Source organism: Varanus komodoensis, unplaced genomic scaffold (assembly GCF_004798865.1).
Source record: "Varanus komodoensis strain SLA01 unplaced genomic scaffold, ASM479886v1 scaffold47, whole genome shotgun sequence".
Taxonomy (NCBI): domain Eukaryota; kingdom Metazoa; phylum Chordata; class Lepidosauria; order Squamata; family Varanidae; genus Varanus; species Varanus komodoensis.
Genome location: NW_025336045.1, coordinates 2,114,191 through 2,128,350, shown reverse-complemented (window position 1 = coordinate 2,128,350; position 14,160 = coordinate 2,114,191). Strand labels below are relative to the sequence as shown.

General features: G+C 44.3%; 2 protein-coding genes across 3 annotated transcripts in view; both read right to left on the bottom strand.

Moving 5' to 3' along the window:
- ATAD2B (ATPase family AAA domain containing 2B) overlaps positions 1-14,160 on the bottom strand; it is a 79,907-nt gene that overhangs the window by 8,609 nt on the left and 57,138 nt on the right. For both annotated transcript variants that reach the window (XM_044445089.1, XM_044445090.1), the window contains exons 22-24: positions 5,619-5,778; positions 3,851-3,973; positions 2,707-2,844 (exon numbers count right to left, since the gene is read on the bottom strand). In XM_044445089.1, the coding sequence (XP_044301024.1) occupies positions 2,707-2,844; positions 3,851-3,973; positions 5,619-5,778 (421 nt within the window). The remainder of the gene's footprint in view (positions 1-2,706; positions 2,845-3,850; positions 3,974-5,618; positions 5,779-14,160) is intronic.
- LOC123030837 lies at positions 8,523-12,278 on the bottom strand. The gene is made up of 2 exons (XM_044445092.1): positions 11,654-12,278; positions 8,523-10,739 (listed from the first exon to the last, which is right to left on the bottom strand). Exons 1-2 carry the CDS (start codon positions 12,276-12,278, stop codon positions 9,172-9,174), a joined length of 2,193 nt encoding a protein of 730 aa, XP_044301027.1. The 3' UTR covers positions 8,523-9,171.

Below are 14,160 nucleotides of genomic sequence, written 5' to 3'. Positions count from 1 at the left end.
TCCACTTAAGTGCACAGATTTTAAGTTACAGTGGGGCTATTTGCATAACACAGCAGTCCATCGTGGGCTATTCAAAAGGCAGTGGCAAGTGCCCCCCACACTGTAGCTGCACCACAACCCATTGCAAGGTTGTGGCACATGCAGGACACAGGCAGCCACCTCCCTCCGGTGATGCTGTGTCAAGGGAACACAGCAAGGTTGGGTTCTGTGAGGGTTAAACAACTCTCACATAACCCATGCTCTCTTTTAGGGCTTGGCAAGAGTTGTATGACCAACACCCCTCTGGCTTCATACAATATAACCCTGACCAGGGCTGCATGTGTGTGTTAGCCAAGCTGAGTTAATGAATTAATCTGTTAATTAATTAACCATTACTCTGTCTAGCTCAATATTGGACACACTGACTGGCAGCAACTCTCCAGGGTTTCAGGCAGAATTACTTCTCAGTCCTCCCTTGTGATGCCACAGATTGAAGCATATTTTTTTGCATATTCTGCCACTTGAGCCATGGCCCTTAATTAAAATCAACAGCATACAAATTAAGGATTGTTCAGTTTGCAGCAAAAAGGCAGAGATGCCTGTAATTCCATAATCTCATTTGAGAAAGAAATGTAAAATAATTCTACAGTTTGGAAATGATAGTTTACATTTCGAAAAGAAAACAAGCTTCTATCTTTATAGCTCTGAAAAGAAACACATAAGTGGGTTGGCAACGTAAAGAAGGGGAGTAGGAAGTCAACAAGAATTTCTAGCATGTACAGAGCAGAATTTCAAAGCTTTGCCCTTCCAGGTCTGTCTGGCTGTCTAGCATCCAGGCAGGCAAATTACTTGTCAAGTTTCTGTACAATACGACAGATATTAAGGCATTTCTTCATCATATTCAGCAGGCTCTTTCTACTTTTCTCTCACTCTGTTTAGTGACTGTTCTCAGAGAGAAGATGCAAGCTGCTGTAAGGGGGAAAGTCGACATACATATGATGTACATTCTTGCAACACAATTTGCTAGGCCTTAACAGAAGCAAAAAAACCTCATTAGGCCATTATGCTTCACCAATGTAATACAGTATGACATGTTTAAGCAGTAGTTCAACAACAGATCCTTTCCTGAGAGGGCAGCAATTAAATATTGTTACCAAGTAATTCAATGATGCAAAATAATATGCTTTTGACACCATCTACTGGCAATGACAAGGAACAATCTAGGTATGCTTAACATAGCTAAAACATTTTTAAAAATACACTTCCAATGCTTAAGCCTCTAAAAACAAGAACTGATCACACAAACACACTCAGGTAACGTTGCTTTAGTGGACTGAAAGCATCCTTATCGGTGCCACGTGCATTCAAGCATGATCCTCACTGTTCTTGACTCATTTTACATTCAAAGGTTTGTAAGGCGAACAAGCAGCATATACAAATATCTAAGTTTTCTTTTCATCCCATCCCACTGCCTTGTCAGAGTGTTATACAAGTATATAAGCAAAGTCCATGTTGTCTTTATGCATATCGTGCCAAGTCAAATTTATGCCAAGTCAAATTTTCCCATAAGGTTCAATGTAAATAAAGTTAATCCATTCTGTAACTATTTTTTTAATTAGAAAAATTTGAAGCAAATTGACAAAGAACGACAAAGATCGTGGCCATCTCCGCCCCCCCCCCCCCAAGCACCAGCCCGGACATCATGATCACAGCCATAGAGAGGCATGCTTGTGGATGCACTCGGGGAGGGGGGAGATGGGTGTGCTTGTGGGGGGGGGGGACGGGCACAATTGTGCTGTGGGGGCAGATGGCCGAGATCACAGTTGCACTCGTGCAGAAAAGACAGGCACGATCACAGGCATGCTCATGCAGGAAAGACGGGTGTGATCTCGGCCATCTCCCCATCCCCCCCAGCACAACTGCGATTGTGCCTGTCTTCCCTGCATAAGCACAACTGCGATCGCAGCCATCTCCCCACTGGGGGGGGTGGGGGGGGATGGCCGTGATCGCAGTCACCACCCAATGCGGAGTTTGCGACCTGAGTCAAAATTTTTATGAAATTTTGTTTGTGACCCGATTTGGTCGTGAACTGAGGCATTCGTGAGCTGAGGTACCACTGTACTTATCCATTTCCAGGGTTCAAGGAAATATGCCATCAATCACTTCCCCGCATTTATACATTCAGGTACCAAGAGGAGCTATGCATAAAGCTAATGTACATATAACCATTCATGCAATGTGCATCTCATCACCACCCTCTACCCAAACTTTTGATCCTCAAGCTGTTGAGGATAGTACTATCCCATTTTCTCTTTAAAATATCCAGTTATGGGTAGTTACAGTGATATAAATAACACTCTAAGATGAAATTACAATGTTTCTGTTGAAGCAATACATGCATTCTCCCCTGCCCTAAAAAAATCCAAATCAATTTTGATGCATTAAGTTTTCAGTGAAAAAGTCTCTGTCCCAAGTTCTTCCATACTTCTTCAGGGACCTCATGTAGCATCACCTATATATGGCGTCACCTAAAACTCATGAAAAGTATTTGTCATAAAAAGAAGACAATTTATAAAAACTAACCAATACAGGTAGCAGTGGTAAGGCTGCTTTATTTTGAGGAAGAAGACACTGAGAAGAATAACTATTTCTCCAGTAGTAAGAACAGTATACATGTCTTGGCTGCTGCCACACTTGCAGTCTGATTAAACAATCTGAATTACTCACATGCACATTTATTTGCAGAGTTCTGCCAAACTGTCATTGCATTTTTTTGCCTGTTCTGGAATGCTTCTTCAACTCTACTTTCTGTTTTCTGTACAGTGGAACCATGAGGATTTATTTGCTCTGCTGTTACTGATAAGCCTGCACACAGAAGATAAGCATACATATTTAAATAATCCTAGGAATATTAACCGAGTTTTTAAAAGCAGCCTCGAATATAATACTAAAACCCATATAGTAATCAAATGAATTTAGATGTACACTACAAAAATATTTGCATCAAGACTATATACTTTTTCTAACAAATGAACATAACAGGCCCTTGGAATATAAAAAGAGACCACTGGAAAAGAATCTCTCTCTCGCTCGCTCTCTTTCTCATGATGATAACAGTATTTCACATTTAGATAGCATTTCTGTGTCCAGTGCACTTCAGATGAATTGTACCATATGCTTTACAAGAAACCTGTAAAATGGATAGGGTATTATCACCTCCAGCATGCAAATTTGAGACTGAGGACAAGTGACTTGCCTTAGGCCACCACCTACTTACATGGCAAAGGTGGGTTTCAAATCAAAGGTTGCAACCCTCAGCAAATCTACTCTGTCCCATGGAAATTGGTAGGACTGGCTTGGACAAAAGTGCATCAGATTGTACCGTCCACTGATAAATTACATCAGGTCTCCAAAGTGACCAGTTTTAATAAATGACATTCAAGATGGCTTTAACTTTCCACAGACCTGGATCAAAACTGTAAGTCTTCTCAAAGACAAGCAATAAGGGTGAGGTGGGGACAGATGATCCCCCACCCAGTCCTCTCTAAACTGTTATCAGGAGGTGTGGGCTGAGTTGCCAGCGAAAAAAAGACACAACTGTTTAATCCAAATGTGATTTACTGGGGTTGTTCAAGGCACAACATCACAGATATCACATCTGAAGGCTGTTAATGAAACAGGAAGATGGCACAGATGAAATGTGCATCAGTGGAATCCGGGGGTTAATTAACCCACAATCTGTCAACATATGCTGCTGCTACGTCCAAATCGGGCCACTCTGCATGATGTTCGGGACTGTAATGCTGCTTGTATATTTTCACTGCCCCAATAAATCTATGATAAACATATTTTAATGGAATTATATGAATACCTCTTTTTTTCCTTGCTTCCTTTATTTCTTCACACATTTTATTGAACTCTGGATCCAGCTCAGCAGCAATGATAGCATGTGCAGTGTCTTTCAGAGTGCAGGCTCTATGCCTAATTATTTTATCTACAAAATTAGCATAACTTGTTTTAATAAGCAAAGGCTTTTTACTTTTAAATTTATAATCATCTTTGTTATACAGGAGTGCCCAAGGCAATGGTATAAAGTATCTAAAAAACAGATGATCATTTAAATTACCCATAATTAAAACTATACAATTAACCACCATAAAAGTAATATCCTTACAAGTAATCAAACTGAAAGCATTAAACATGCAAGTGCCTGATGAAACAAATATGCTTTAATTACAAAACGTAAAGCTAATTAAGTTCTAAAATGTACAGATAATTACTGAGTTCATACAAGTGATAAGCCATGGTAGCTTATACACCAAGATGGTTGTGTTGTCTGAACCCAGCCAGAAGAGTTAACAAAGTAGGCTGCCAAGGAATTAAGACAACACAACATCCCAGCATGAAGCCATCAGGGCTTATCATTTGTGTGAACCCAATCAATGTTCAGGGTCAGACTGTTCCAATGGGGTGCTGTAGCAACTGTGGGTATACAGGTCCTTGTTTGAGCACAATGGCTAACTAAGACCCCTTATCCCTGTACCAAATAGCAGCAGGGAAATACTTGGAAACAGGAGAGAGGCCAAAGAGGATAAACCATTCTCATCCTCCCTCCAAATGACCACAAGTAAAGAATCACAAGTACCTTGCGTAGAGAACACCATTACAGGCACATATGCTTTTCTGTCAGGACGGACAAACAAATGAAAAAAAGAAAGAAAGTGTTGACTGTTTCTAAATCCTACTTGAAAAATGGAGCTTTGACCACTGTCAAAGGTAACCACTTCAGTAACTGGGGTGACTCAAGCTTTCACACATTGTCAAAGTGGGAAGATGTGCCAGCAGGCACCCTCCTGCCCACTGCCCACCTGACGCTCGTTCTCTCTACAGTGGTGCAAGTGTGGGAAAAATAAAAATAAAGTTAGTAATTATTTGTTGTTTAAGAGGCACAAAAATAGTTTAAAATTTTTGGCATTCTGGCATTCAGCCGGGGCATTCTGAAGGCACTACCCAGAACTGTCAATACAGGGAGAACATGCCTGGGAGCTGCCTTTCCCAATCCGGGGGAGCGGGGGGGGGAGGACAAGGAACTTAAAGGGGAATAAGTCTGTGGCAAGCCCAGTGGAGGTGGACAACTTAGTCTTCTCACAGTATGATAGCAAAGGAGGCGTCCCCAAGGGATGGGGGGGAAACAACCCATCTCCTGTCATGTGCACTGGGGTCATTTGCACAACTACCCATCTCCGCTCCAGCTTGTTGCCAAGGTGGGCTATCAAGACTGGACACCCAGTGCCTAGAGTTCTAAGGAGTTGTCGCTAAACAGTCTTCTGAACAGCCCCAAGTAAATAAATATTCACAACCCTTTATGTACAAAATATCCCTTTAATACATAACTTTCTTTTAACAGTTCAGTTTGACTGATGTTGGTACTCATCTCATGTCTTATACCTGGAACAAAGAGATGTTAAAATATTCTGACAGAACTGGTGGCAGTGGGGAAGGGTCAGCCTGTAGAACTCTGCGTTACAGCAGCAGAGAGTTCCAGAGCCCGAGAAATATACGCCTTTGTTCAAAATAAGAAGTCGCAGAGGCAACACTGTGATTCCATATATGATCTAAAGCTCATAAAGTTATCTTACCCCCAGGCTCTTTGTCAGGATTATATTCCAATGCATTGCTGCAGATGAGATCTATATCTATTAGGAAATCCTTTGCCGTTAAGTAGTTGTGTTTATCAATTTTACTTATTACTGTAGACAGGTCCATTGGCTCTTTGATAACTTCAAGATAATCTGAAACCTATAATCAAATGGTACACCTCAGTGACACAGAGAGTTATGCTAATGTTAGCATATTTAGCGCTATAATTATTTACATTTTCAGACATGTTTACTTCAAAACATTTTGATTCATGAAAGATAAATTGATATTGGTTCACTTTGTGTTCACACTATGATTCGTCACTAATTTACACAATTTCTAGAGGGAGTGGACTGTAGTTCACGGCAGCCTGTCACAATAAATTTAAGGAAGCATATTATTATTCAATCCTATGAGAACCATTTGGTTCTCTACAAATAGTTTTAAACCTGTTTTGTTTTCAAATATAACAGAAGGTGAGAAATGGAGCACTCATTTCCTAGGCTTCAAACCCAGTGCAACAGGCTTATCTCTGGTGTTTTCTAAAACATACACACGTACTTCTAAGCAGGTATTGTCAGCTGCAGATAGATTCATAATAGCTGAAAAGAGGAGCCCAATTTAGATTTTACACTTGCTGAGAAGACACAGAAATGAGAAGGTGGGACTGCACCCCAATCCTTGCCTGACTTTCACCAATCCACACTTCAGTTTGGAATTTCATTACATGTGTCCATGAACATGCCTGCTCAAACACCAGAGCTTCAGTCACACAATGACTTCGCATTAACTGAGAAGCCTGCATAAGGATATGGTGCTCCATGTATCAACACAAAAGATAACCTGAGTAACAGTACAACATCAATCAAGAAAAGGAAAGAATGCTTCGTAAATCAAATGTTCTTGAAATACTTCCCTCTCTAGCTCTAATAAGAGAAAAGCAGAAAGGTAGAGACCATTCCCTGATCTCATCCAGCCCTGGTGGGTATCCTGAAAGTCAACCCAGCCCCTGCATTAAAGAGAGAATGGTGCATTGGTTAGAGTGCTGGACGGAAAACCTGGGAGATCAGGTTCCAGTTCCCATGAAGCTGTGTGACTTTGGGCCAGTCATTCACTCACACTCCAAAATAGCTCACAGGGTTGTTGTGAGGATTAAATGGTGCTACGCAAGCCACCTTGGGTTCCTCACAAGAGGGGAAAAGGTGGGATATAAACGTAAGAAGGTGGTGGTGGAAGAGGAGGAGAAGGAGAAGAGAAGTTTGATTTAGAGAAAGCTGCTTCCTGACACAAAATTGACTCCAATTCAAAATAAAGCCCCATTTGCTTAATCTTCTAAAGAAATTTTTATGCTGCAATATAGTATCATACCGAATTTTTAAAGGGAGTGAAAGCCAAAAGTCTTAAGGGGGAAGACCATTCTGAAGTAGTGAATTTTGCCCTAAGTTCTGCTGTACAGTGTCTGGTTGCCATTTTAAGTAACCTGGAAAAAATTGGATATAACAATAACCTTCCATGAATAGGGTTTAATATATGCAAATGCGTGTTAATCTGTTTAATTATCCTCCTCCTCAAAGTTATGTTTGCTATTATAAGGTGAGGAAAAAATGTCCTGAATCCAGTAGACCTGAACTAACACACCAGAATAAGAATATGATCCTCTTGAATCAAGTTTGATATAAGTTAGTGTTTGTTCCAGTATAGTTCAGGAGACCAAGCCATGTCTCTGCAAGTATTGGCTGCCTCCCCATCAGTAAATTAAATAGTGAATATATCCCGCATGCACACACTACTCTTAATCTAACCCATTTTCCTCATCTGAAAACAGTCCTATCCATTTGTCAACTACCTTTTCTTCCTGTCTGAAAAGGATAACATATTCTAGCCTCTGCACCTAAGTTTAAGGCAATCCTCATTTTACTAAAAATGTGCCTAACATATTCAAGAATAACACCTTTGCCACACTGCAGGCTCAAATCATCAATAACCAGTTTTCTCTACTCTGTTTCGAGGTACTACAAAAGGCCCTCTAATCCCCCACAATCCACTCTAATGGATCCCTAACTGTGCCTTTTGGCTTTACTGACCTTTTAATAAACTTATTGCTATATAATTCTGCAAAACTGGTTATGGAAAATACCAAACACACTGCCATGAATTCTTTGGAGAAGCATGGAAGTGGCTGGATATATATGTAACCAGCAAAACTCTACAGTCACCAGTGAGCACGTAAGAGCTATAATCAGGCTGAACTGTAAAGCTACTCAAACAAAAACCTACCATGCTTAGGAATACCACTGGAGCTGAGAACAACAGCAAGAATTAATCCCTACCTACCCTTTCCCTACTGCAGGAGAAGGGCAAGAGCTTGTTGCTGCAATTGCTTCTGAATACCTCTAAAGGCTTGCATTAAAAAAGGCCTTTGTTAAAAAAAGCAGGTTGCTTACCTGTAACTGATGTTCTTCGAGTGGCCATCTGTGCAGTCACACATATGGGTTCTGCGCCTGCGCAGTGCCTTTGGCCGGAAAATTGATAGCTAATGGTTTCCTTTTCGGCGGGGACTCTGCTCCCCCTCCCCCCTAGCAGTATATAAGGAGCAGAGTGACCGCCGTTTTCAGTCTTTGAAAGACCGACGTTCGGTTCCCTATGACATTGCACATTAGTACAAGAAGGGTAAAAAAGTAGCGGTACAACACATAGGAGAGATTATAATATCTAAGTAAAAATAATCGAACCACCCATGACACCAAGAGGGGTCGGAGGGTGGGTTGTGTGACTGCACAGATGGCCACTCGAAGAACATCAGTTACAGGTAAGCAACCTGCTTTTCTTCGTCGTGGCCTCTGTGCATCACACATATGGGTAGAATAACAAGCTTACCCCAACCAGAGGAGGGAGGTGTCATCATCGAAGGACAGACAAAAGTACAGCTCTGCCAAAAGAGCAATCCTGTCTGGCACAGACATCTAGCCGATAGTGTTTGGCAAAGGTGCACGGGGTAGCCCAAATGGCCGCCTTGCACACGTCCTCTATCGGAACTCCCGATGCAAAGGCTGAAGAGGCAGCGACAGCTCTTGTGGAGTGGCCTTTTGGAGTAGATGATAAGTCCAACTTGGCGAGCTGATAAGCTAGGACAATTGTATTAACTATCCATTTCGAAAGGCGCTGAGAGGTAACTGGAGAACCCTTGTCGTGCTCCGAATATTTCACAAAGAGTCTATTTGAATGTCGAAAGGATTCAGTCCTGGATCTATAAAAGGCTAAGCAGCGACGGACGTCCAGCATATGTAGAGATCTTTCTATCGGATTTGAAGGGACCGGAAAAAACGCCGGTAACACAATTTCCTGTTGCATATGGAAAGAGGTAGCAACCTTCGGAAGGAAAGACGGATCCATACGAAGAACCACCTTTTCTTTATGAAAATTTAGAAAAGGGGGATCCACTCGAAGAGCGCATAGTTCAGAGGATCTACGTGCTGAAGTCACTGCCACGAGGAAGGCTGTCTTCCAAGAAACAAGGCGTAAATCAATTGTCGCCATGGGCTCGAACGGTGATCAGGTTAATGCTTGTAAAACCACCGAGAGACTCCATGTAGGCATTAGGGATTTTACAGTGGGATTCAGATTACTTAAGCCTCTCAAAAATCTTTTTATCAGAGGTTGAGTAAAAAGGGAAAAACCATGTATAGCTCCTCTGTAGTGGAAGAGCGCTGCTATATAAACCTTTATAGATGAAGGTTTGAGTCCATACTGATGTAGTTCAAAAAGGAACTGAAGTATCTGTGAAACGGAGGCTGAGGAGGCTGGAAAAGAGTGTAAATTGGCGAAGTTAGAAAATCTTTTCCATTTTGCTGCGTACGACTTCCTGGTAGATGGTCGTAGTGCAGATTCAAGAATATACTGCAGATCCGGGTGCAGGCTCTGCTGGGCATGCATGGTTGGAATGGTAGGCGGTGTCGATACCGATGTATCACCCCGGGTCACTGTATCCGCCATGCGGTCAGTTTCAAGGATAGCAAGTCTGGGTGACGAACTGTGCCTTCCTTTTGGGTGATTAGATAAAGGAGAAGAGGGAGTTGAAGAAAATCCTCCCTGGAAACTTGAAGGAGAGTTGGGAACCACGGCTGTCGTGGCCACCATGGAGTGATTAGTATTCCTGTAGCTCCTTCGTGAATGATCTTTGCAAGCACTCTCATGGTAAGTGGGATCGGGGGAAAAGCATAAAAAATCATGCCTGTCCATGGAATCATGAAAGCGTCGCCCAGGGAGTCCTGACCCACTCCCGCTCTGGAGCAATAGGTCCTGCACACTCTGTTCTCTTGAGTGGCAAACAGGTCGATGTCTGGTTGACCCCATCGGTGAAATAACATGTTTCGAACCCGACGGTCTAACTCCCATTTGTGGGAGCATGACATGTGTCTGCTCAGAAGATCGGCTTCCGTGTTGTCGGTGCCCGCAAGGTGAACTGCTAGAATACTGATACCCCTTGATATACACCAGTCCCAAATCTGCATGGCGAGACGGGCTAGCTTCTGGGATCGGGTTCCTCGTTTGTTTAAATAAAAGACCGATGCCACGTTGTCGGAGGTCACTTGAACGATCTGATGGAGGAGCAGATCCTCGAAAGCTTGCAGTGCTTTGAAAACGGCAAGGAGTTCCAGAAAATTGATAAGATTCCTGCCATCCCGATGGCTCCATCTCCCTTGGGTACTTAGATTGGAGCAGATGGCCCCCCATCTCAGCAGTGACGCATCGGTACCGAGGGTTACTGTGGGGTACTGAGGTTGAAATGGAACGCCAACGGTTAAATTGGCTGAGTCCATCCACCATAGCAGGGATTGGAGAACTGAAGCCGATAGTCAGATTCATTTGGTAGGAGGGGCTATCTGTGGCCGAAACAGTTTGTTGAAGAACAGTTGAAGGGGACGTAGCCGTAGCTTGGCATGAGGGACCACAGCGATGGCAGCAGACATGTGCCCCAAAAGGCTTTGAATAGATCGGGCAGAAACGGTTCTTGCATGCCGAATTCGAGTAATGCGATGAACAATCGCATATGATCTGTCTCGAGGAAGGAAGGCTCTTGCTGACGTCGAATCCAGTCGAGCTCCGATAAAATCGATCACCTGCGTAGGGACAAGGGAAGATTTCCGTCGATTAATGCAAAGTCCAAGGTCGTGCAACAGAGCGCATGTAAGTTCAATAGCAGATGCAAGTCCAGCTTCCGTATCGGCAACAAGCAACCAATCGTCAAGGTACGGGTAGATTCGAATCCCACACAGCCGAAGGTGTGCACACACAGGGACCATACACTTCGTGAAAACCCTTGGTGCCGTGGCCAATCCAAATGGTAGAACATTGAATTCATAAACTTCATGGTCTACCACAAAGCGTAGGAAATGCCTATAGCTTGGGTGTATTGAAATATGAAAATAAGCGTCTTTTAGATCCAATGAAGCGAACCAATCCCCTCTTCCCAGCAGCGGAAGAATACTTTGTAGTGTGGTCATCCGAAACTTCTTTGGTGTTATGAATTTATTAAGAGCTCTCAAGTCCAGTATTGGTCTAAGACCTCCATCACGTTTCGGAACCGTAAAGTATCTGGAATAGACTCCATGGAGTCCTTCCGATAACGAGAGGCGACGAATAGCTCCCTTAACGAGAAGTTGTTGAATCTCGTCTAACAGCACCAAAGAAGGCGTAGTATATCGAATAGGACTCGGAGATGGTACAACATCGAATTCGATTCCATATCCATGCTGGATGATAGATAATACCCATCCATCAGATGTAATTGACTCCCAAATGGAGAGTCAACTCTTCAGTCGATCCCCAAATGAGAGGGGGAAGGGTAAAGATGGGAGGAGAGGAATGGTTCGCTCGTCACATCAACGCTGTCGCCTGTCCGTATCGAATCTACGGTGGCCCTGTTGGAAGCGTTGGGGTGGTTGCTGCCTGCGGCGCTGGTGACGTTGTTGCTGTTGTTGTTGCCGAAGCGGAAACTGCGAACGGTATTGCGGGCGTGACCGTGACCACTTACGTCTAGGTAAAGATTGTAGTTCCATACGACGAGCGGTCATGCGGGACTCATGAATCTTCTTCAGTTTACTGTCCGTTCTTGCATGGAAGAGACCGGATCCGTCGAACGGCATTTCTTCAATTCTCCGCTTCATTTCGTCAGGGAAGTTGCAATTACGCAACCAGGCGTGTCTGCAGAGGGAAATGGCCCCGACCAGCGACCTCGAATCCAAGTCTACGTGGTGCCTTGCAGTAGAAAGCTGTTGCACAGCGACTTGCATAGCTTCTTTAACAAAGGTTTTTGCAAGTTCGCCTTGGTTTCCTGGCATCGTATCTATGATGGCATCTAGGCGTTGCATCAAAAAATATTGGTAACGCGCCAGGGTGGCCTCATAATTAGAGATCCTTAATCCCAGGCCCGATGCTGCGTAGACCCGACGGGCAAGGGAATCAACCTTTCTGCCCTCCTTATCTCTAGGCGAGGTATGTCCACGGGCCTCCCGACCCTGCGATGATTCCACCACAACCGAATTTGGTTTCGGGTGGCGGAAGAGAAACGGGATGTCTTCCTCTCGCACCCGATACATCGACTCATATTTCCGTGAAGTCGGTTGCGGCTGAGCTGGAAGGTCCCATGGCTGGGTCATTGCCTGTCTTCAAGTTGTAATAAGCGGCAAGGCAATGGATGTGGATCGTTCGCCTCTAACAACATCATAAAAGCGGTCCGTGCTCGGTCCCGGCTGCTGGTGGGTTTCTATATCAAGCGATCTCACTAGTCTGGCCATGAGATCGTTAAATGACATATAGGGTTCATCAGGTGATCCTGGTCCCTGTGACATAACTGCCGCATCTGGTGAGGTTGAATCAGCCTCAGACTCTTCAGATTCCATCCAGTAAGGGGGAGGCACACTGGAGGAAGATTCAGCCGATGACCCCGATCTGCCACGTTCTCTAGATGGGGCGTTCGGGGCATCTCTGGGAGTCGAATGGAAACGCTCCCGGTAGGCTGGTGGCGAGGATCGTTCCCTGGTTGGGAAGCAGGCTGCAGAGTAGTACTCTTCTCGTCTCGGAACGGAGGAGTATCTAGATTGGTACCAATCGTCCGATCTCGCATCCGAGGAACGGCTCCTACGGCTTCTTGGAGGGGAGATGGCAATATCAGTATCCATCTGTACCAATGGCATTGGGGTTGGTGATCGAGCTCTAGGTGGAGAGTCTCTTATTTCCCTATCAGAGATGGAACCCCTCCTCGATTCCATTACGGGTTCGACAGCCAGCTGGCGTGGTGAACCCGGTGGGGTGACCCTCATAGCCTCCTGGATGTTCAGTACCGAGGGAGTCGGTTCCGAGATCGGTATCGGGATCGAAGACGAGGCCGAGCCTGAATGGCGTTGTTTTGCCTGCTCAGGGTTCCTCGGCTTTTTAGTCGGTTTGCTCGTCTTGTCCTTCTTGGCCTTCTTAAGCACAGGGTGTTTATCTGAATCACTGTGCTTTCTCTTCTCCTTTTGTTTCCTCGGCAGGGAAACAGGCTGGTCGGCCATAGCATGTGCACCTTCCTGAGAGGAGCGTGAAGGCGGAGCAATGGAAGAGGCCGGGCATTGCGGCAACTCAGCCGAAGTTGGACGGCCTTTGGGTGGGGCCACAACAGTGGAAGACTTAGCCACCAGGCGGTCAGATTGGAAAAGGGCCTGATCCCATAGGAGTTTTCGAAGGCGGTTCTCTTTATTTTTCCTCGCCTGTTTTGAGAAGGCCAAACAATGGCCGCACATATCGGTTCTGTGCCCCTTCCCTAAACAAAGGAGGCACAGATCATGCGGATCCGCTGCGGGCATTTTCAAGTCACATTTTCCGCATTTGCGGAACGCCGCCCGTTGCGCCATTGTAGAAATTTGAAGAGAAAGAAGATAGTAAAGCGGGAAAGTAATATTTTTGTTTTTTTGGTTTTTTTTATAGGAACGATAAGAAGAAAGAAAAAATAGTGCACGTTAAGAAATATAAGTGAAGTAGTAACAAGAACAAGGGATACAACTTGTAAGAGAAAAAGGCAAGGATTTTCAAACAAGGAACGAGGTAAGTAATAAATCTTAGCGAGAGTGAAGCGGCACGAGGCACAGCGAACAGCGGTCGCAAAGACTGAAAACGGCGGTCACTCTGCTCCTTATATACTGCTAGGGGGGAGGGGGAGCAGAGTCCCCGCCGAAAAGGAAACCATTAGCTATCAATCTTCCGGCCAAAGGCACTGCGCAGGCGCAGAACCCATATGTGTGATGCACAGAGGCCACGACGAAGAAAAGACCTTAGCTACTACAAGCATGGCAATCAGAATAAGAGAGATGCTCATCACTGTTGATGAGTTGGTAAGTAGCTATGCAGACCTCTGGATGGATTCAAGAAAAATACTGAATGAACTCTCTAGGCATCTTTTTTCAACATAAATGTCTGCCTTTGATCACATCTCCAGTTTTCCATCTTACACTCTTAGCATGAATATTCCTTCCTTTCCAGTGAAAAGCATCATTTTGTAATTTG

Bases quoted from the DNA above. Each gene is read 5' to 3' on its own strand.
- LOC123030837 (XM_044445092.1), bottom strand. From the start codon at position 12,278: ATGACCCAGCCATGGGACCTTCCAGCTCAGCCGCAACCGACTTCACGG. The intron at 10,740-11,653 runs GTAAGTGGTCAC...GTCCCTACGCAG, and splicing joins ACTACAATCTTTACCTAGAC to GTGATCGATTTTATCGGAGC.